The sequence below is a fragment of the Pyrenophora tritici-repentis genome, chromosome 10, assembly GCF_003171515.1.
Source record: "Pyrenophora tritici-repentis strain M4 chromosome 10, whole genome shotgun sequence".
Taxonomy (NCBI): domain Eukaryota; kingdom Fungi; phylum Ascomycota; class Dothideomycetes; order Pleosporales; family Pleosporaceae; genus Pyrenophora; species Pyrenophora tritici-repentis.
Window position 1 is genome coordinate 325,282 of NC_089399.1, and position 20,036 is coordinate 345,317.

General features: G+C 52.6%; 7 protein-coding genes across 7 annotated transcripts; 5 read left to right on the top strand and 2 right to left on the bottom strand.

Annotated features, from left to right (window-relative positions):
• Positions 1-66: 66 nt before the first annotated feature.
• PtrM4_039420 (UbiH, 2-polyprenyl-6-methoxyphenol hydroxylase and related FAD-dependent oxidoreductase) lies at positions 67-1,468 on the top strand (the record flags this gene model as incomplete). The annotated part of the gene is made up of 3 exons (XM_001937713.1): positions 67-189; positions 249-925; positions 979-1,468. The coding sequence occupies 3 exons, from the start codon at positions 67-69 to the stop codon at positions 1,466-1,468; spliced, it is 1,290 nt and encodes a 429-aa protein (XP_001937748.1).
• A 1,742-nt stretch (positions 1,469-3,210) lies between these two features.
• Positions 3,211-3,720, top strand: PtrM4_039430 (putative cutinase; the record flags this gene model as incomplete). Its single annotated transcript, XM_066104330.1, has 2 exons — positions 3,211-3,566; positions 3,672-3,720. The coding sequence occupies 2 exons, from the start codon at positions 3,211-3,213 to the stop codon at positions 3,718-3,720; spliced, it is 405 nt and encodes a 134-aa protein (XP_065958894.1).
• A 124-nt stretch (positions 3,721-3,844) lies between these two features.
• On the bottom strand, positions 3,845-4,897 carry PtrM4_039440 (phosphatidylinositol-4-phosphate 5-kinase fab1 (PtdIns(4)P-5-kinase); the record flags this gene model as incomplete). Its single annotated transcript, XM_066104331.1, has 2 exons — positions 3,845-4,653; positions 4,711-4,897. The coding sequence occupies 2 exons, from the start codon at positions 4,895-4,897 to the stop codon at positions 3,845-3,847; spliced, it is 996 nt and encodes a 331-aa protein (XP_065958895.1).
• A 488-nt stretch (positions 4,898-5,385) lies between these two features.
• On the top strand, positions 5,386-6,756 carry PtrM4_039450 (uncharacterized protein; the record flags this gene model as incomplete). The annotated part of the gene is made up of 1 exon (XM_066104332.1): positions 5,386-6,756. One exon carries the CDS (start codon positions 5,386-5,388, stop codon positions 6,754-6,756), a length of 1,371 nt encoding a protein of 456 aa, XP_065958896.1.
• Positions 6,757-8,397: 1,641 nt separating this feature from the next.
• On the top strand, positions 8,398-14,451 carry PtrM4_039460 (uncharacterized protein; the record flags this gene model as incomplete). The annotated part of the gene is made up of 1 exon (XM_066104333.1): positions 8,398-14,451. One exon carries the CDS (start codon positions 8,398-8,400, stop codon positions 14,449-14,451), a length of 6,054 nt encoding a protein of 2,017 aa, XP_065958897.1.
• Positions 14,452-14,777: 326 nt separating this feature from the next.
• Positions 14,778-16,430, bottom strand: PtrM4_039470 (uncharacterized protein; the record flags this gene model as incomplete). Its single annotated transcript, XM_066104334.1, has 1 exon — positions 14,778-16,430. One exon carries the CDS (start codon positions 16,428-16,430, stop codon positions 14,778-14,780), a length of 1,653 nt encoding a protein of 550 aa, XP_065958898.1.
• A 221-nt stretch (positions 16,431-16,651) lies between these two features.
• Positions 16,652-20,014, top strand: PtrM4_039480 (uncharacterized protein; the record flags this gene model as incomplete). The annotated part of the gene is made up of 3 exons (XM_066104335.1): positions 16,652-16,891; positions 16,923-19,593; positions 19,659-20,014. The coding sequence occupies 3 exons, from the start codon at positions 16,652-16,654 to the stop codon at positions 20,012-20,014; spliced, it is 3,267 nt and encodes a 1,088-aa protein (XP_065958899.1).
• Between the last annotated feature and the right edge of the window lie 22 nt (positions 20,015-20,036).

A 20,036-nucleotide genomic window follows, 5' to 3' on the forward strand; every position in this document is an offset into this window, starting at 1 on the left:
ATATCGCTCACGGTCTCTCACTCCTTCACGCATCCACCCATCCACACATCGCGAAAACATCTCACAATGTCACAAAAGCTTGATATACTGATCATTGGTGCGGGTCTATCGGGCCTCTCTGCAGCGATACAATGCGCGCTATCAGGTCACCCAGTCACGGTGTTGGAGGCCGCCAAAGAACTTGCTGATGTAAGCCACGTCGTCGCCAACTTCATCCCTTTTATGCACCATACTCACTGGTATCCTAGATTGGCGCTGGCCTTCAATTGACGCCTAATTCTACACGTCTTCTCCAGCGATGGAATGTCTTCGACACTATCCGGGACCGGGTCTGCGAACCTACAACAATGACCATAATCAACTATCGCGGCAAGGTCCTTGCGCGCGAAGAGAACTTTGCCGCCAATATCCGCCGCAAGTATGGCGCACCGTTTGCTGACTGCCATCGCGTGGACTTGCAGCAAGCGTTGGCGAAGCGAGCCAAAGAGCTCGGCGTGACTCTTGTGTTGAACGCGCGAGTCACTAACATAGACTTGGGTTCTTCATCAGGTGATCGAGCGCGGGTGAAAACGTCCGAGGGACAGAAGTTTGAGGCTGATTTGATAGTTGGCGCCGATGGATTATGGTCCTCATGCCGATCGACCATGCTTGGACGAAACGACCCTCCGCTACCCACAGGCGATCTTGCCTATCGCATAGTCCTTAGACTCGATCAAATCGGCGATCAGAAGTTGCGGGATATGGTTCAAAATCCCGGGTGTCGATTTTGGCCAGGACCTGATGGGCACGTGGTAGCCTTCAGCATGCGCGGAGGCAACATGTACAATGTCGTCTTGGTCACGCCGGATGATCTGGAAGAAGGGGTCGCAAGAGTAGAGGCTAACTTGGACGAGATGCGGAAGCTCTTTGTGGGGTGGGATCCGGTGTAAGAAACCCATACCCCATCCAGTTCGTACGCAATAAGCTCACATGTAGTAGCCTAACCCAGCTTCTTGAGTATGTGGACAAGGTAGACAAATGGAAACTGATGCACCGAGAGGAGATGGATTCGTGGATCAATCCACAAAACAATCTCGTGCTTATCGGCGACTCCTGTCACCCGATGCTACCATATCTCGCCCAAGGTGCGAACTCTTCGATTGAAGATGGCGCCGTCCTGGGCCTATTGTTGGCGCCAGAGCACTTCACGGACAAGTCACAGTTACCAGAGACATTGCAGCTCTTCCAAAGCCTGCGAAAGGCGCGAGGCGAAGGCATAGCAAAAGAGACGTTCAAGCAGCGGAGAGATTTCCATCTTCGGGATGGACCGGACCAGGAGAAACGCGACGAACTGATGCTGAGCCAGCTAGGCAAGGAAACAAAAGCCCCATTCCCAAGTCGCTGGACATGTCCCGAAGTACAGCCTTGGCTTTACGGTTACGACGCGATGAAAGAAGTAGAAGCCGCTACGCAGAAAAGCAAGTTGTAAAGGGAAGGTTCTCAGAACGTTGGAAGACAAAAAGGAAGCCTGAAAAGAAAGGTTCCCGGGACGTTGGAACGTACAGACGCCAGCCTCGGTTGCTAGGCACGACATGGGTTGTTAGCTGAAGAGGTCGATGTTAGCGAAGTCACGATTCATGATTGATGTTCCACTAGGGTATCGTGAAACTAACTACATGACGACGTGCCGAGGCTCGTCACAATGTCGACAAGGGTTAAGCGCCAGCCCTACGCCAAAGAATTCCATCTGTCGCACCTTGTCATATATTCGAGATGACTGAAAGACGTTGACCTTCTTGGCAGACGACGCAATGGCCGTCTTCAAGTAATAATGGATGATCACTTCCAAGTGATGATAGAACTTCACGGCCATGTTTGACCCAAGAAATTCCAGGACAGCATGCCCGTCGCAGCTAGATTCAAATCTCGCCCACCTGCCCTAAGTGATCATACCTAGTCCTTGACTCATACGCCGTCCAGTTTCCCTACCGGACCGTTGCCACTAAACATTGGCTAACATAACGGGACCATGAAACAGGGCTAGCAACCCGTCCTCATCCGCCGCTAACATACCTCGACAGTCACGTCACGTTACGTCAAAACGCCAACGAGATTCTAAAACACAAACACCCCAGTGTCAATCACCCTCACATTTACAAATGAAAGGAACAAAAGCAATGCCATCAATCCGTAGCATCACCGATACCGCGTAACTCAACACTGGGCCGTACTATACGCCGATCATGACCCACGAATCCACAACTTACCCTAGTTACACATCAAAGAAACCTGCAGAGAAGACGGAAAGCGTGCTTGGCTAGTCCTTTCCTCATCTTGTGCTCGGCTTCAAAAGCAACGGTGTTTCGAAATTGCCAACGGTATACCTTGTGGGAATCATCGACCCCGCTCAGCACGCCGAAGAAGGAAGTGGAAGATGAATGGTATAAGATGGTGAAGGTCCGGAAGCGATTCAAGGGCATCATCGACTCAGATCTCACATTCGCTTCTCTTCCGCCTTGTCTATTTGGCTTTTCAGTCTTTCAGCTGTGCAGTGCACTGACTCTCGTTTCTTGCTTGATATACCAAAAATCACTTCAGCGTCCTATCTTATAGCTCAACATGAAGTACCACGCCGCTCAGGCTCTGTCTCTTGCTAGCATAGCTAGCGCATTCCCTCATCCTCAACTCCCTACTTTCACGTTGCCCAATGGAGGTCTAGTAGGTGACTCAGGATCTGGCTCCAGCTCCAGTTCTAGCTTTGGCTCAGGTTCCGGCCTAGGCTCAGGTCTTGGAAGCGGACTTGGTGGAGGTTTCAGTCTGCCTACAAACCTCCCCGGTCTCGGGGGAGGTTTCAGTCTTCCAACAAGTCTCCCCGGTCTTGGTGGACTAGGTGGTGGCAGCAGTTCCGGCGGCTCCTCATTGAGCGGCCTACTCAGCGGCCTGTTCGGAGGTCTTGGAGGGGGTCTCAGTGGAGGAGGTCTGGGAGGAGGTCTAGGAGGAGGATCCAGCACCACAACCGCCGACGCCATCTCGCCCATCGCCACTCCCACAAAGACCATTGCTCCCATCTCCGCTCCCATTGCCACCGGCGGGGCCGGCGCTGGAACAAACAGCACAACCCCCACAACCCCAGCCCCAGTCACCAACCCAAACTGCAAGCCCCAATCCGGCACCGCCTCCCCCTTCGGCGGCAGCGAAAACGGCGTCAAAGAAAACGCCTGCTGTACCGACATGACCGTCATCTTCGCACGCGGCACCGGCGAAATGGGCAACGTAGGCACCGTCTCCGGACCCCCCATGTTCAAAGCCATCCGCGTCAAACTCGGCAACGACCGTGTCACCGTTCAAGGCGTAGACTACGCCGCTTCCGCCGCTGGAAACATCAACCTTGGTGGTGATGGCGGGCAGAAGATGGCTGATTTGGTTCAGTTGGCTAAGAAGCAGTGTCCCAGCACCAAGATCATCCTTTCTGGGTATTCGCAGGGTGCTATGGTTGTGCATAATGCTTTTAGCAAGGGGGTATCTGCGGGAGATGTTGCGGGTGCTGTGTTGTTTGGGGACCCATTGAAGAGGCAGGCTATTAGTGGGTTGGCTGCGGATAAGGTTAAGCAGTTTTGTGGCACGGTGGATCAGATTTGTGGTGGAGGCGGTGATGGTGGTGCTACTGGAAGTCACTTGAGCTATGGTAGCAGTGCTGAGGCTGCTGCTACGTTTGCTATCCAGGCTGCTGGTTTTGCCTAGATAGGGTACAACGTTACACGATGGTAGGAGATGGGACATCCTCAGGAATGACTCGCCGGATCGGATGTTGGTTTCTTTAGCTGTATATACTCGACCACATATGTCACTCCTTTACCTCTCTCATTCACCCATCACCGCCGTATTTCCTGATCAGATTATTCATGATACCAACTGCCCCACTGCGATAACTTCCACCAAACATCGCATAGTGATTGAGGTGGTGGTATAGCTCATACAGTTTCACTCTATCCGCATATTCTTCCACCGGCTCCGTCTTCGGACATATTTCGTGGTACTCTTTCAGAAAGCTCCCACCGAAGCCGCCAAACATCTTCATGATGCCGAGCTCAAACTCGCTATGCGCGTAGCAGGCCGAGGAGTCGTAAACCACATCCTCTGGCTCGCCCTTGTCACTTCCAATGACGCCTACACTCGCATTTCCGCTCCAGAGGTCGCCATGTACAACAACAGGTGTAACGCCTTTTCCATTATTGAGATGCGCATCGCCAATAAGTCGCGGCACTACTTCCGAAGCAGTTCGCTCAACTAGCTTCCGCACCTCACCGTCCCGCCTACCCCTCTGCTCTGCATACCGCACAATGAATCTAAGGCGATTCTCGGCGTAGAAATCTGCCCAGCTTTCCTTATAGCTGTTATCCTGGGGTGTATCGCCGCAACAGGTTGTCGCCGGGAAGCCGAACATGGGCTTATCGTAGCCCTCTGGGTTGGGTGCGGGCGTCGTGTGCAGCTTTGCCAGCTTGGCTGCTAGCGACTGTGCCTTTCCCGACTTTGAGCCAGACCGTCCTGTAAGGTGTAGGAAGTCGGTCACGAGGTATGAAGTCGATGGTTGCGACTCAAATTGGCCATGTCCGAAAGATTGTGGACATAGCGATGGAACGACGTCGTGGATAGCTTTGAGGGACGCGTGTTCCCCTTCATTGCGCTGTTAGTCAATTAGCTAGCCCGGCTACGCCAATGGATGTCGCATACCTTCAAACATGACTTCTGCCTCCTTTCCACTGCCCGTCTTCATGAAGAACGCCTTCTGCGTACCATCATCGAGTTGCGACACGATCTTGGACGTTGATGCAAAGCTGCTACCGCCTCCGACAGACGAAATATTTGTCTTATCGGGGTTCAAGCCAAGAAGCTTAACAACTGCTGGATCGATTTTCATGCTGGCTTGAGTAACGAGGGAGCGTGCGAATCTGCACATGACATGGTGGGTCGCACGCGCGCGAATGTTTGAAGATGCGGAGTGTCGGTGACGTCAGTCTTATGCCCGTGATTATATTGGAGTTAACATGATCCATGGGCGAGCGGCGCACACGGGCGAGCGGCGCACCCCACCAACTTTACTCACCTTACTGATCTTAATCTACAATGGCTCAACGCAGCGCTACTCAATTACTATCAAATGAAGCAGATATTCAGCTTGCTATCTCATCTATTAATGCGCACCAGATCCAAGGTACCCGTACTGCTGCAGTAGTCTACAACGTAGCCGAAACAACGCTCCGCCGCCGACGCGCTGGTATACCTGCCCGACGCGATTGCCCGCCCAACTCAAGGAAGCTTACCCAGAGAGAAGAGGAGGTGATTATTAGCTATATACTTCAGCTAGATCTGCGTGGATTTGCGCCTACCTACACAGCTGTACGTGATATGGCTGATAAGCTGCTGGCTGCGCGTGGTGGAGAGCAGGTTGGAGTCAACTGGCCATCTACCTTTGTTAAGCGTACAGACAGTCTTCGGACGTGTTTCAACCAAGCGTACGATAGGCAGAGAGCTCTTTGTGAGGATGCAACATTAATAAAGAGGTGGTTTAAGCTTGTAGAAGAGACAAAGGCTGAGCTAGGTATCTGCGATGAGGACGTCTACAACTTTGATGAAGCTGGCTTTATGATGGGCAAGATTACAACGCAGCTAGTTATAACAGGAGCAGAGAGGAGAGGCAGGCCGAAGAGTATTCAGCCAGGCAATCGCGAGTGGGTAACGCTGATCGCTGCTATCAGCGCTGCTGGCTGGTCAGTCCCACCGTTCCTCATCTTCGCTGGCCAGTACCACCTATCAGCCTGGTATAAGGAAGCTGAGATCCCACGCGACTGGGCGATCGCAGTCAGCGATAATGGCTGGACGAATAATGAGCTTGGAGTTGAGTGGCTAAAGCACTTCAACGCTCACACGCAGGCTCGTAGTGTAGGCGCGCGTCGCCTGCTTATTATTGATGGCCATAAGAGCCACCAATCTCTAGAGTTCCAGGAGCTCTGCAAGGAGAACAATATCCATACGCTCTGTATGCCTCCTCACTCATCTCACCTACTCCAGCCACTTGATGTTGGCTGCTTCTCGCCATTGAAGCGCGCGTACAGCCGTGAGGTGGAGAGCCTTATGCGCAACCACATCAACCACATCACCAAGCTAGAGTTTCTGCCAGCGTTCAAGGCAGCATTTGATCAAGCGTTCACGCCAGCCAATATCTGCTCAGCCTTCCGCGGCGCAGGCCTTGTTCCTCTACAACCAGAGGCTGTTCTATCAAAGGTAGATGTACAACTGCGTACACCTACTCCTCCAGCAGCTCTGCCAGAGGCTCCCTGGGTAGCTCAAACGCCGAGCAACGCGCGTGAGCTTGAGGCTCAGTCAAGCCTAATACGTGAGCGCGTGCGCCAGCACAAGAGCTCATCACCAGCTTCAATTATTATGGCGATTGACCAGCTAAAGAAGGGCGCCGAGGTGATGATGCTCTCTGCTGAGCTGATGCGCGATCGGATCTCTAGTCTTGAGAAGGCCAATAGCGCAGCCTCAGCGCGTAGGCGGCGCTCTAAAAGGCGTATACAGAAGCATGGAGTACTCACAAAGGGAGCTGGAGAGGACATACTGGCTCAAAATGAGGCTGACCAGCAGATTGCTCATGAAGAGCGTCAAGGAGGAGCGCGATCAGGCCTCAGCCAGCGGGCTCAAAGGCGCTGCACTAGGTGCAAGGAGACTGGGCACAACTCGCGCACATGCAAGACTGATACTATTAATATAGAGTAATCTACTGTATCAATATCTAGCAATAATATTATCGCGTTGTTGAGATGCATCGCTTTAAAGTTGCAAAAGTTGGTGGGGTGCGCCGCTCGCCCGTGTGCGCCGCTCGCCCATGGATCATGTTAGGGAAGGGAAGGATCAATGACTAGCAACATTTTACTATCCACCACCACTCTTCTAGCGCCAATTCTCACGGCGCTTAGCACCAGCCAGCGGGCAATAATCAGCACGCAGGCGAGGCTGTCGGCGACTTGGTGGGGTGGAACCTCGGAGGGCTTGGCGGCGGCGGCGGCGCGTCATTGCATGCGTCTAGCAGTAGCGGTAGCATCGCCAGCTTTCCAAGCTTCTCCATACTCGACGTCCCGTGATGTCGCAACTCGAGCAGTAGCTTACCGTTGATGCCTGGACCCTGCTCCCACCTCCCATGGTCGATGATGAAGTCCCATAGTCACCCCACCTAATTCCTCGCCCGGCCCGATAATTCCAATACACGTGGGTCGAGTTGGTAGTTGTGACGTGCTCGGCTCTACCTATTACCTACCGTCAGTGATGCTCCATAAAGCCTGATGCTATCATTCACTGTAATCGATCCCCAACCGTCCTCCCATTTGTACAGCCATGGCTAGGGACTCTCGGCGGGGGTCGCTACAGCCCTCACTGCACCAGATGCATGCCGTAGCATCTCGCTCCGACACGCTCACCACGTTTGACGACTTCACCGTCCCCCCCGCCCCCTCGGTCGTTGGCGAGCCCAAGGGCATAGAGTTGGTACAGGGAGGCTTTAGTGGGCTCTATAGCCGTCTACGGGCTTCGGTAGGAGGAGGGAGCAGGGAACAAGCACAAGATGGGTCTGGCAATGGCGTTTCCAGGACTGGCACTCCGCCAGCGGCTGGCAACCGCAACAGTCCTGGAGGAACTTCAACATCCTCACCCCAACTCGTAGCTCTGCCACCATCAAGGCTGCAGTCGCCAGCGACGGCCACCTTCCCCGAAACCCTCCCGCCCTCGCGCGACTCCAACATATCCAGCACCACCTTCTCAAGCAAGGCCTCGCGGTCTCGCCCGTCAATAAGCGCAAGCATCGAGCCTGGCCCTGCGAAACAGGACGAAGTCTATATCAAGAGTCCTGTGAGTATCCACTCCAAGAACCACAGCACCTCCACCATCGACCTTCCACGAAGTAATACACCGAGGGACTCTGCACTGGGAAGCCAGAAGGTAGACTCACCCCGCTTCAGCCGAGAAAACGCTGCTCCAAGACAACAAGGTGACTTTGATCTCGTCGGCCAGGAGAGTGACGACACTGACGACGACGACGACTTGGGCGGTGCAATCGGTCAAGCCTCCACAGGCGATAGCAAGACCGGATCCGATACCCCACGTGAGAGTCTTAGCAGAGTAAGTTCTCGGACGGATAGCCAGTATCAGCCCAATCGCTCTGTGCCCAACAGGGAGCTGCCTGAGAACTCTGCAGAGGGCACTCAACCCAATCGTGTCGCAGTCAACCAATCTACAACGCATGCACCAGAGCCACAGCGCCCGCCACTGGTCCACGTAGGCCCTTCACATCTCCCCGGTTTTCGCCCTTCACGCGCTTCTTCTTCTGATGGCCTGAGCTCCGTCGTTACAGCTTCTACAATTCGCATGCCGACCGTCCCACCTATTGAGGAAATTCAGCGACAAGTCCAAGCTGCGCCTGCTGCAAATACAATGTCGAGGAGTACCTTCACCCAGATGCGGAGGAAAATCTTGGACCGCGAATTCTGGATGCGAGACGAGAACGCCAAAGCCTGCTTCAATTGTGGTGATGCCTTTACTACCTTTCGGCGCAAGCATCACTGTCGCACGTGCGGACAGATTTTTGACTCCAAATGCACGTCGATAGTATCTGGCAAGATGTTTGGCCAGCAGAGTAATCTAAAGGTGTGCAAGCCATGTGAGGGCATCATCTATGGCCACGATGACGATTCATCTGATTACACAGACGACGGTGATCAGGGTTCCATATATGATCCTGGCGACACAGCCCAGTACTCCGACCAGGAAGAGGCTGACCATGTCGAGAGCGATCACACCAAAATCGGGACGCCGACAATCAGCATCCCCATGTCTAGGAAAATAGGCAATGAGAAGAAGCGTCGACCCCATGTCATAGAAGTTGGTCCACAGACACTGGCCCGGCCGAGTTCTTCGCGATCTCTGCGGTCCCTGGGGGGAAGACCGCGGTCGTCGAGCCACAAACGCCACCCTTCCAAACACCAACATATGCGCAACGTCAAGCACGATGATCGAGCCCCTTTCCATCAGTATCATGACAATTCACGCAGTCAGCCAAGTCTGTCTGCCTTCCACCATGACAACATCATCGATCCAGATCTCGCTCCCTTCATGTCTGACGATGGCTCGAGTGAGGAAGAGCACCCCAGTATCTTTGCGACCCTGAAAGACGATCCCACGGCTACTGCCAATCTGGAAAGCGAGCGAGGGGGATTGGGTGGTCTGTTGGCCGCAATGAGAAAGGGCAAATCAAGGCCTGGCGACAGGAGCGTCTTCGGCACAAGCCACGCTCGAGATGCAGATAATGTTAGCATCGCAAGCCGCAACGGCAATCGACCTTCCCGGCGGAGAAACCTTAGCGTAAGTAGCATGACCCATAGGGCATCACCAAGACGATCGAAGAGCAACTCATTGTTGAGACCTTACACCGGTTACGGCGCTAGTGGGCCAGGTACACCACAATTGCAGCCATCTCCATCGCCCACACCATCTGGATCACGAATCACACGGAGTGCGTCAATGCAAGGCATGACTCCCAAAGTTGAGCTCAACAAGGCCAGCCTCGACCATGCGCGGAAGCTGTTGATTCAAATGCTGCACGATGCTGGTGTATCACATGCTTCAAATTGGGAAAGGGCCCTGATTCCAATCTTACGCCAGTGTACAGATGACGTCAACCCGGACGTGGACAGGGGCGACGACATCGACGTGAGGAACTACATCAAACTGAAGAAAATCCCGGGCGGTAAGCCCAAGGATACAGCCTACGTCTCGGGGGTTGTCTTCACAAAGAATGTCGCTCTACGCAGCATGCCACGCAGCATTCCTAATCCAAGGATTGTTATCATAACATTCGCTATCGAATACGCGCGTCACCAGGCGCACTTCATGAGCCTCGAACCAGTCATCGCACAGGAGCGGGAGTATCTCCGCAACCTAGTCAGCCGCATTGCAGCTCTTGAGCCTCACGTCTTGTTGGTACAGCGCAACGTGGCCGGCTTAGCTCTCGAGTTCCTAGAAAAGGAGGGCATTGCCGTGGTATACAACGTCAAGCCCACGGTGTTGAATGCAGTCGCCAGGTGTACAAATTCTAAGATGATCTCCTCCGTGGACAAACTTGCGACAGACCCTTCTCATCTTGGCTCTTGTGGCAGCTTCGACGTGAAAACGTATGTGCACAAGAACGCAAGAAAAACCTATATTTTTCTATCGGGATGCCAGAAGGAGCTCGGGTGTACAATTGTCTTGAGGGGAGCCGAGAGCCAGGAGTTGGTCAAATTGAAACGCGTCACCGAGTTCATGACATATGTTGTGTACAACCTGCGTCTTGAGACTTGCCTCATGCGGGATGAGTTCATAGACACACCCACGACTTCCATCATCGGCACTCTTGCATCAAGCCAAAACGAGCAGGACGCCGCGCAACCACAGAATACCGCAGACGCCGTCCAGCGGACAGCGGACGGTGACGACACACAGACCAATGATGCCGCGCCTTCGTATTATAGCGATATGGTCGAGAACCACCGAACCAAGATTCTCTCTTCGTCTCCATTTGTCAAGTTTATGCAGCCATATCTGCTTGAGCAGGCTCGTCAGTATGAGGCCAAACTGGGTCATCTGAAGAAACTAAAGAACCAGTACACTGCCGACGACCAGGAAGATGAGAAGCCCGGAGAAGTTGGCCAAAAGTTCGAACTCGTGCAGCCCGAGATGGTTCACACCGTGGTAGAAAAGGCTTCAAAACAGGTTCGCGAGTTCTTATCTGCAGTGCATGCATCGGAGTACGATAAGGCGATGCACCAGTACATGACACAGAAGCGGCAATGGGAACAGTACCTCTCAGGCAACACAGATCTCTACGACCCTTTCAACCATCAGAAGATTGCTGTATTGTATAGCGTTGTTAATACCACAACCTCTACACCCTGCATCGGGCCAGAAATCATTGCACTTGGCTTTTACCAAGAGCACGACTACGACGACGGATTCACACCAGACTGCACACTGGGACAGTACGTAGAAGACCTGTGTACCTCGGCCGGCGTCGCTTGCGAAGTGGGCAACTGCGACCGAAGAATGCTCGATCATTCTCGTCAATATGTCCATGGAGAAGGCCAGATGACCGTTATAGTACAAAAACATCCACCAAAACTCAAGGGAATGTATCAAACTATTCTCATGTGGAGTTGCTGCAGGGTGTGTGGTCAGGAGACGCAGACTTTTCCAATGTCGGAGTGGAGTTGGAGATACTCGTTTGCAAAGTATCTCGAGTTGACCTTTTGGAGCACGAAGCTGCATCCGAGAGCAGGCATATGTCCCCACGACATCCACAAGGACCATGTTCGCTACTTTGGATACAATAATGTAGCTCTTCGTATCCAGTACGATCCTGTACCCATGTACGAGGTCATTGCGCCAAAACCAAACGTTACCTGGAAAGTGGACAGCGACCTGAGGTTGAAGAACAGCCAGTATCTGATGATTGAGGAAAAGCTGGACTGTTTCATGAACTCTTTGCGCGCTCGAATTCAGGGCATACATGTCGAGGACGTCATTCCGGAAAAGGTTGATTTGTGTCGAAAGGAGGTTGATATACTTCTCAAACGCACCAATGAGGAACACGAGTGGTTAAAGGCCAAACTCCAGGACAAGTACATGAGCTCCAAGTACTACGAGATCATTCCCATGAATCGCGCAATCCGTGCAATACAAGAAAAGGCCATTGCCTGGGACGTGACATTCATGGAGTTCGAACAACAATTCTTCCCATCAGAGCGAGACATCAGAAGATATGCAAATATGCAGCTGAAGAGATTTTTGGAGCGAGACGAATCTACGAGCTCTCTGGCATCGGTGGATGAGGGCACAGAGTCGGGTGCAGACGATTCATACCTTGACGAGAAGGATGATTCAATTGCCCTGTCTCCAAGGCCTTCCAACATGTCGCCTGAGATGGCTCGCGACATGTTGAGCTCCGTGGTGAAGGAAGAGAGTTCGGCTAGCGATCAGCCTGCCGACGGTAGTACTACATCTCCCGAGCACAAAACACCTACTTCGCCACGATTCAGTTCCGAATTGCCCATACAAACGCCACGCGAAGCACTGGAGCGAGACGATATCCGCCACCTTGATCTTGCGATTCCGTCCAACTTTCCCGACAGTCCCACGGTTACTACTGAAGACAGCGAAACTCCTACCGGTGCTTCTGACCCCAACAAATTCGATGAAGGGTCACCCACTCCTACGAGTTATCCCAAGGTGAATCCTATCGATAAGTCTCTTGCGGAAGCGATCGAGAACATGCCCACTTCGCCGTCAACCTTGCAATCAGGCCCCAACCCGAACGTAGAAAGTAAAATACCACGTCTTGTTGACAATGCCCGACGGGAGCCTGTGCAGAGACCCGCTACACTTGTCAGGACACAGTCTCAGCCGGGAAACATTGCCAAGCATATTAGCCCCTCTGTCTTCAACAGTGGGCCTGCCGCACTGAAGCCGAATACTGGGGACACATCCAGAGCGTTTGAGCGCATGACTGAGCGACTGGGACTGGGGCTGAGTACCCCTAAACAGTCCAAGAACTCCTCTCGAATTCCACGTTCGATTCCCTACAAGAGCCCCAACAAGGTGTCGAAGATTGCGCAGCACTTTGAACAGCTCTCGAGAGAATTTCAGAATCAGCGCATGCGTGAGCGGCGAAACGACAGAGCTAGACAAGTGCGTGCATTTCCATTAGCCTCTTCAAAGCCAGTTGTCGAGGTGTATAAGAACGTACACGACGCCGTGCAAGAGAATGAGGACTCTGACGAAGACTTGCCTGGTGGCTCACCTACACATGAAAGTTTGGATCACAGCATGCTCGACGATAGTACTCTTACAGAACAGACGGACGATATGACGATAGCATCGCAATCTCCAGTCGAAGAGCGACAGACCAAAGATCTGACAGCAGAACTCCCGTGTAGCGATCAGTCACCAGAAATCCCGAGTCAGTTCCAACCAGATAACGATAACGACATTAGCGATGCCGATATTACACCCGAGGACATTCCTTTGCCAGACAGCCTCGCCAGTTCTCAGCTGCTGAACTTGAGTGATTCTCAACTTGAAAACTCACTTGAATTGCCCAAACATGAAAAGAACACGCTGCTCAAGATACTGACGAGCTTCTGGTCTGAGCGCTCAGCAAGTGGATGGACACCGCTTGAATACCCCTTCTCGCAGATTGAACATGTCTGGGAGAACTCTGACATTATCATCCGGGAAGACGAGCCGAGTTCCATCATCGCCTTGGCGTTGTCGTGTCCTGATTATGTCGCCAAACGACATTCGTTCCGTGAGGACAATTCAGCATCGGGTCACTTGGAGACTTTCGAGGAGTCAATCGAGCGTAATCTCTTGCATGAAGAGAATCACAACATTCGCTATAGCTTCACGAATCGCGGAGTCAAGGCACATTGCAAGATCTTCTATGCTCAGTCGTTCGACGCTCTCCGTCGCAAATGCGGCGTCGCAGAGCGTTTCGTCGAATCCCTCTCTCGCTGCTCGAAATGGGACTCTAAGGGCGGAAAGTCCAAGTCCATCTTCTTGAAAACACTCGACGACCGCTTCGTCCTCAAATCCCTCTCTCCAGTAGAAGTACAGGCCTTTTTCAAGTTTGGCCCCAACTATTTTGCTTTCACCCATCAGAACTTGTTCAAATCCCTACCCAGCGTCATCGCCAAGATGTTTGGTCTCTTCCAAGTGCAAATCAAGACACCGACCGGTCGCGACTTCGACTGGTACATGCTCGTCATGGAAAACCTCTTTTACGATCGCGAACCTAACCGGCGCTACGATCTCAAGGGTAGTATGCGGAACCGAAAGATTCAGGCGACGGGCGAACGCGATGAGGTGCTTTTGGACGAGAACCTGGTGGATATTATCTATTCGGAAACGCCCATTTTTGTGCGCGAGCACACAAAGAAGCTGCTCAAGGCCAGCGTCTTCAACGACACGCTTTTCCTATCTCAGAACAACGTCATGGACTACTCGCTAATGGCTGGATTTGATGATACGAATCGCGAGATCATTGTCGGCATCATCGACTGCATCCGTACATATACATGGGATAAGAAGCTCGAGAGTTGGATCAAAGATCGGGGCAAGAACAAACCAACCATCACATCCCCACGTGACTATCGCAATAGGTTCCGGATTGCGATGGAAAAGTACATCCTGCAAGCACCAAACTGCTGGCACCAGTTTAGCGGAAGGATGGTGAGTCAGGGGATCGACGGAAGGAGAGCCATTGGAGATGGGAGAGGGAGCGTGGACTTAGGGCACAAGCGGGGAATAAGTGGGAGTAGCAGCATGGCTGGCGCACAGGGAAGAACCTTGGGGTATGGTGCTGAGGGTAGTGATGTGAGGAGGATGTAGTGTATAATTTGCGTGGAGGCGGAGGACAAGCACCATGAGCAGCATGATGAGCGCTTACAGTACAGGTGGAGTTTGGATGCATTGATGGAAACGAAAGCTACGATTCCCAGTTAAAGATTGCATGCCTAATTACCATAGAAAATTGACGGAACATCATGTACATAGACTTGATCTGTAATATATTAATGCAAAGCGATTCCTGTATAACATGATCCATGGGCGAGCGGCGCACACGGGCGAGCGGCGCACCCCACCAACTTTTGCAACTTTAAAGCGATGCATCTCAACAACGCGATAATATTATTGCTAGATATTGATACAGTAGATTACTCTATATTAATAGTATCAGTCTTGCATGTGCGCGAGTTGTGCCCAGTCTCCTTGCACCTAGTGCAGCGCCTTTGAGCCCGCTGGCTGAGGCCTGATCGCGCTCCTCCTTGACGCTCTTCATGAGCAATCTGCTGGTCAGCCTCATTTTGAGCCAGTATGTCCTCTCCAGCTCCCTTTGTGAGTACTCCATGCTTCTGTATACGCCTTTTAGAGCGCCGCCTACGCGCTGAGGCTGCGCTATTGGCCTTCTCAAGACTAGAGATCCGATCGCGCATCAGCTCAGCAGAGAGCATCATCACCTCGGCGCCCTTCTTTAGCTGGTCAATCGCCATAATAATTGAAGCTGGTGATGAGCTCTTGTGCTGGCGCACGCGCTCACGTATTAGGCTTGACTGAGCCTCAAGCTCACGCGCGTTGCTCGGCGTTTGAGCTACCCAGGGAGCCTCTGGCAGAGCTGCTGGAGGAGTAGGTGTACGCAGTTGTACATCTACCTTTGATAGAACAGCCTCTGGTTGTAGAGGAACAAGGCCTGCGCCGCGGAAGGCTGAGCAGATATTGGCTGGCGTGAACGCTTGATCAAATGCTGCCTTGAACGCTGGCAGAAACTCTAGCTTGGTGATGTGGTTGATGTGGTTGCGCATAAGGCTCTCCACCTCACGGCTGTACGCGCGCTTCAATGGCGAGAAGCAGCCAACATCAAGTGGCTGGAGTAGGTGAGATGAGTGAGGAGGCATACAGAGCGTATGGATATTGTTCTCCTTGCAGAGCTCCTGGAACTCTAGAGATTGGTGGCTCTTATGGCCATCAATAATAAGCAGGCGACGCGCGCCTACACTACGAGCCTGCGTGTGAGCGTTGAAGTGCTTTAGCCACTCAACTCCAAGCTCATTATTCGTCCAGCCATTATCGCTGACTGCGATCGCCCAGTCGCGTGGGATCTCAGCTTCCTTATACCAGGCTGATAGGTGGTACTGGCCAGCGAAGATGAGGAACGGTGGGACTGACCAGCCAGCAGCGCTGATAGCAGCGATCAGCGTTACCCACTCGCGATTGCCTGGCTGAATACTCTTCGGCCTGCCTCTCCTCTCTGCTCCTGTTATAACTAGCTGCGTTGTAATCTTGCCCATCATAAAGCCAGCTTCATCAAAGTTGTAGACGTCCTCATCGCAGATACCTAGCTCAGCCTTTGTCTCTTCTACAAGCTTAAACCACCTCTTTATTAATGTTGCATCCTCACAAAGAGCTCTCTGCCTATCGTACGCTTGGTTGAAACACGTCCGAAGACTGTCTGTACGCTTAACAAAGGTAGATGGCCAGTTGACTCCAACCTGCTCTCCACCACGCGCAGCCAGCAGCTTATCAGCCATATCACGTACAGCTGTGTAGGTAGGCGCAAATCCACGCAGATCTAGCTGAAGTATATAGCTAATAATCACCTCCTCTTCTCTCTGGGTAAGCTTCCTTGAGTTGGGCGGGCAATCGCGTCGGGCAGGTATACCAGCGCGTCGGCGGCGGAGCGTTGTTTCGGCTACGTTGTAGACTACTGCAGCAGTACGGGTACCTTGGATCTGGTGCGCATTAATAGATGAGATAGCAAGCTGAATATCTGCTTCATTTGATAGTAATTGAGTAGCGCTGCGTTGAGCCATTGTAGATTAAGATCAGTAAGGTGAGTAAAGTTGGTGGGGTGCGCCGCTCGCCCGTGTGCGCCGCTCGCCCATGGATCATGTTATGGTTATAATAGAGAATCGAAAATGACAATCTCAATGCTCCGCCCGCTGCACCTGGCCATCTCACCGCACCCGCTATCCACATCGCGCCGGGAGCCAACGCGTCGCGTCCCCCGCACAACGCCAAACAAACAAAACACATGGCCGTCTGCCCCAACGCCTGGCTCGAGGAAACTATCCAGGCGCAGCTCCTTTTAGGCAGCCACTGGTTACGGCAGAGGTACGAGCAGAAAGCATCTGGCGTCCGATTCAAGCTGGATAGGGACTGGGAGGGTGTCTACCACGACAACGGTTCCTGCCTAGATATAATTGATCACATAGACCCTGAGAGCAACAGTACACTGCAAGTCCTACAGGCACGTGATATCAAAATGAACGCTGTTTCTGCCATCAGTCCCTAACTTGCTCTAGACCAATCCGCTCACCCTTACCGACGGCCTGCATCGAATCGTCGCCCATATCACGCCCTGCACCTATTCACGATTTCCCGAGGGCACTGTTATTTCCGTCCATAGTTACACCATACGACACACATCCTACGGGCCACGGCGGGACAGACTGCGCTTCATACTGCATCAGGTGGATTGGGTAGGCGCAAACTTCATCAACGTCTACAAAAACTCTCCACACATACGACCCCTTGATAAGAGCGAGAAAATCTGCGAATTGGTCCAGGAGCTACGCAAGACCCGCGCGCAGGAAGACTTTCGACGCCTAGCAAAATATAGCGAGCCCAAAGTGCCTGAGCCCGTAATGGCTGCACCAGATGATGATGAAAACCCTCATTCTCAGGCGGCGTATACTCAGCTAGCGTCCGCGACGCAGGCGCCTCGCCCCATTCCATCTCGTTCAAAGGGAAATGAGCCTGTCCTGGCGGGTGATACACAACGGGGGGAAGTAGAAGAAGACGCTGCTAAGTTGCTCAGCCTTCTCGATCATTTAAACACCGGGAAACCAAGAGCAGTGGCTTCTGATGATTCCATGCCAAATACTATTAGTAGACAGCCAACTGTTCCTGGATCACCTACATCTCCCAAAGCCACGTCCGCCACGCCTCAATTACCACCACCACGAGAAGAATCAGAGATTGAACCTGTACATTGGGAATCACCCGCCCCAGCCCACCGCAAGAAGCGACGGAAAGAAGCTAGCACTGCTAAGACCAAGTCCGCACAGGCCGCTCAGCTTGACTTCTCTACACAGAGAGATGATGAGCCCAGAAAAGCTACTACCCACATTTCTCAATGCTCCTGGATGCAGGGTATTATTTTTAATCGCGACACGCTCAAAGTGCCTAAGCTACAACAAGAATGCCTGAGTAAAGATACAAGCTGGCTAAAGCCACAACCTGGACTGCAGCCATTTCAAAATGGCAACATGCCCCAATCAATCCTTCAGGTGATTAATCGCATAGCTGATGAGAGGGCTACGATGGAAGACGGGGTCAATACGGATGATGAATCTGACGTCGATCCCTCACCTGACTCTTTACCTCTCCCAACGCAGAATGACGAGGTTGCGAGTACCGTGTCTTGGTCTCCCAGTCCGGAGCCACCACAAATGCCAGTAAAACCTGTGCAAGGACTCCCACCCGACTCTAGTATCGAGAAACAAACTTCAAGTGCAGAGCATACATCCGGCTCACAAGCAAAGCTATCCACTCAACAATCTGAACAAGTCGATTCAGACGAGGAAATGGAAGATTTCCTCCCGCAAGCACTGGGTGAAGATCTAGCAGAAGCGGGGAAATCGGACTCAGCTGATAACCGACCCTCATCACTCCCTGAGAAAGCACGGTCTTTTGTCCAGGTGAGAGAGACGCCTGTCGCAAAAAGTAAAATTTTCAAGGGCGCCGTTTCCGACGCATGTGCAAAGGAAGGGTCAGAGGCAAGCAGCCAAGAGCCACATGCGGCATCTACGTCAATCGTTCAGAGTACATACGATATGTCAAAAGCCAACGCCACTACCGAAGCTGAGCGCGATCATGTTGCTGTAGTGGAAGATCCAGAGCCTGTTTTACAGGACGAGATTCCGGATGCCAAGCAATCTGAAGCTGAAGCGCACGACAGCCGGATGGTTGATGCGCAGGATGTGCGAACATCTGGCGAACAGTTGACAAGAATAGTACCAGTCCGAGAAGAAGACTCCAAGAACGCTGCGCCTTTGATAGCAGGGACTTCAGTTGGAAATGCAGCGCCTACTGTTCCAGCAAACGTACCACCAAACCCTAAGCAACTGCCCTCAAAAAATAGCGACTCGGAAATGTCGCCAAGCATCCCTCAGCCTACTTCTAAAGCGATCAAACGAAAACTTGCTAATTCTCCGGATAAGAGTGGCCGAAAACAGTCAAAGAGGCGAGAGATCAAGATTGTGGGATTCAGTAACGATGTTGTGCCTGTTACCGTTGACCCAGTAGCGGCGCTGCGCAAGGAGCGAGAAGAATCGCTGCGCAGGTTTCAAGAAGAACGAGAACGCAGATCAAGTGCAAACATCGATAGTCGACGTGGAGCTGCAGCCTCGATTGCAAAGGGAGAGGATGTCGATAAGATGGATGTTGAGAGGGGACCTCCACGTGCGATGTCTCCTCGACATCAGAGCTTGTATGATGAGCCAAGTCCTATGAGAGAACGCACTACGTATCCAACCTCGCAATCCGTCTCAACAACTGCCAAGAACAAACTTCCACCACAATTGAACCACCAATCCTCTGGTCGTGCAACCGAGAAGGCGCCAACAGAGCAGCCTTCCGCAAAGTCTGATCAGAATGGCCATAAGACCATCTTTCAGACCTTCAAAGAGGCGTACCCAGAGTACACTGGGGATCTGAACCATTTCAAGAAACAGTGCGAACAAATGTACAAGCTCGAGCAAGAAGATAAGATGGTGCCAAAGTGGCAGTGGGACGATTTCATCATTCGAAACAGAACAGACTACAAACAGTATGCCATGGAATGCATCGACCAAGGAGAGAGTCCAGAACCTTATCACCGCTTCTACAAAGACAACATACGCGACACGCTCTACAACAAGGGCATCATTAAAACCACAAAGGTGCTGCAGAACGCACTCGATGAAATGAACGGTCAACCCACGCAACTTCAACCTCAACCAGCACAAGCACGCGCGCCCGAGAAACGTCCCTATCAGCCACCCACAACACACTCACCACACCCAACCCAACGAACAAACCCGCACCCCAACCCCACACCCACACCAACCAGAAAACCACAATCCTCCAGAAAATCCCTTCCCTCAACATTCCACCAACCCAAACCAACCCCACAACCCCGCATCAACAACGCCCACCCTCGCCCCCCGGCACTCCCTCGCAACCCAACAACCCCAACCACGACCCCGTCCCCCAGCCCGCCAATCCACCTCTGCCATCCCCGCCTCCACCAGCGTCCCCCAACCCACAACCGAAGAAACCACCGGCGATCCCTTCCGCGACTACTATTTCGCCGTCCAGCGCTCCACGTCTTGGACCGGTAGCACAGAAGTGAGTCCAAAGCCCTCCAGCAGTCG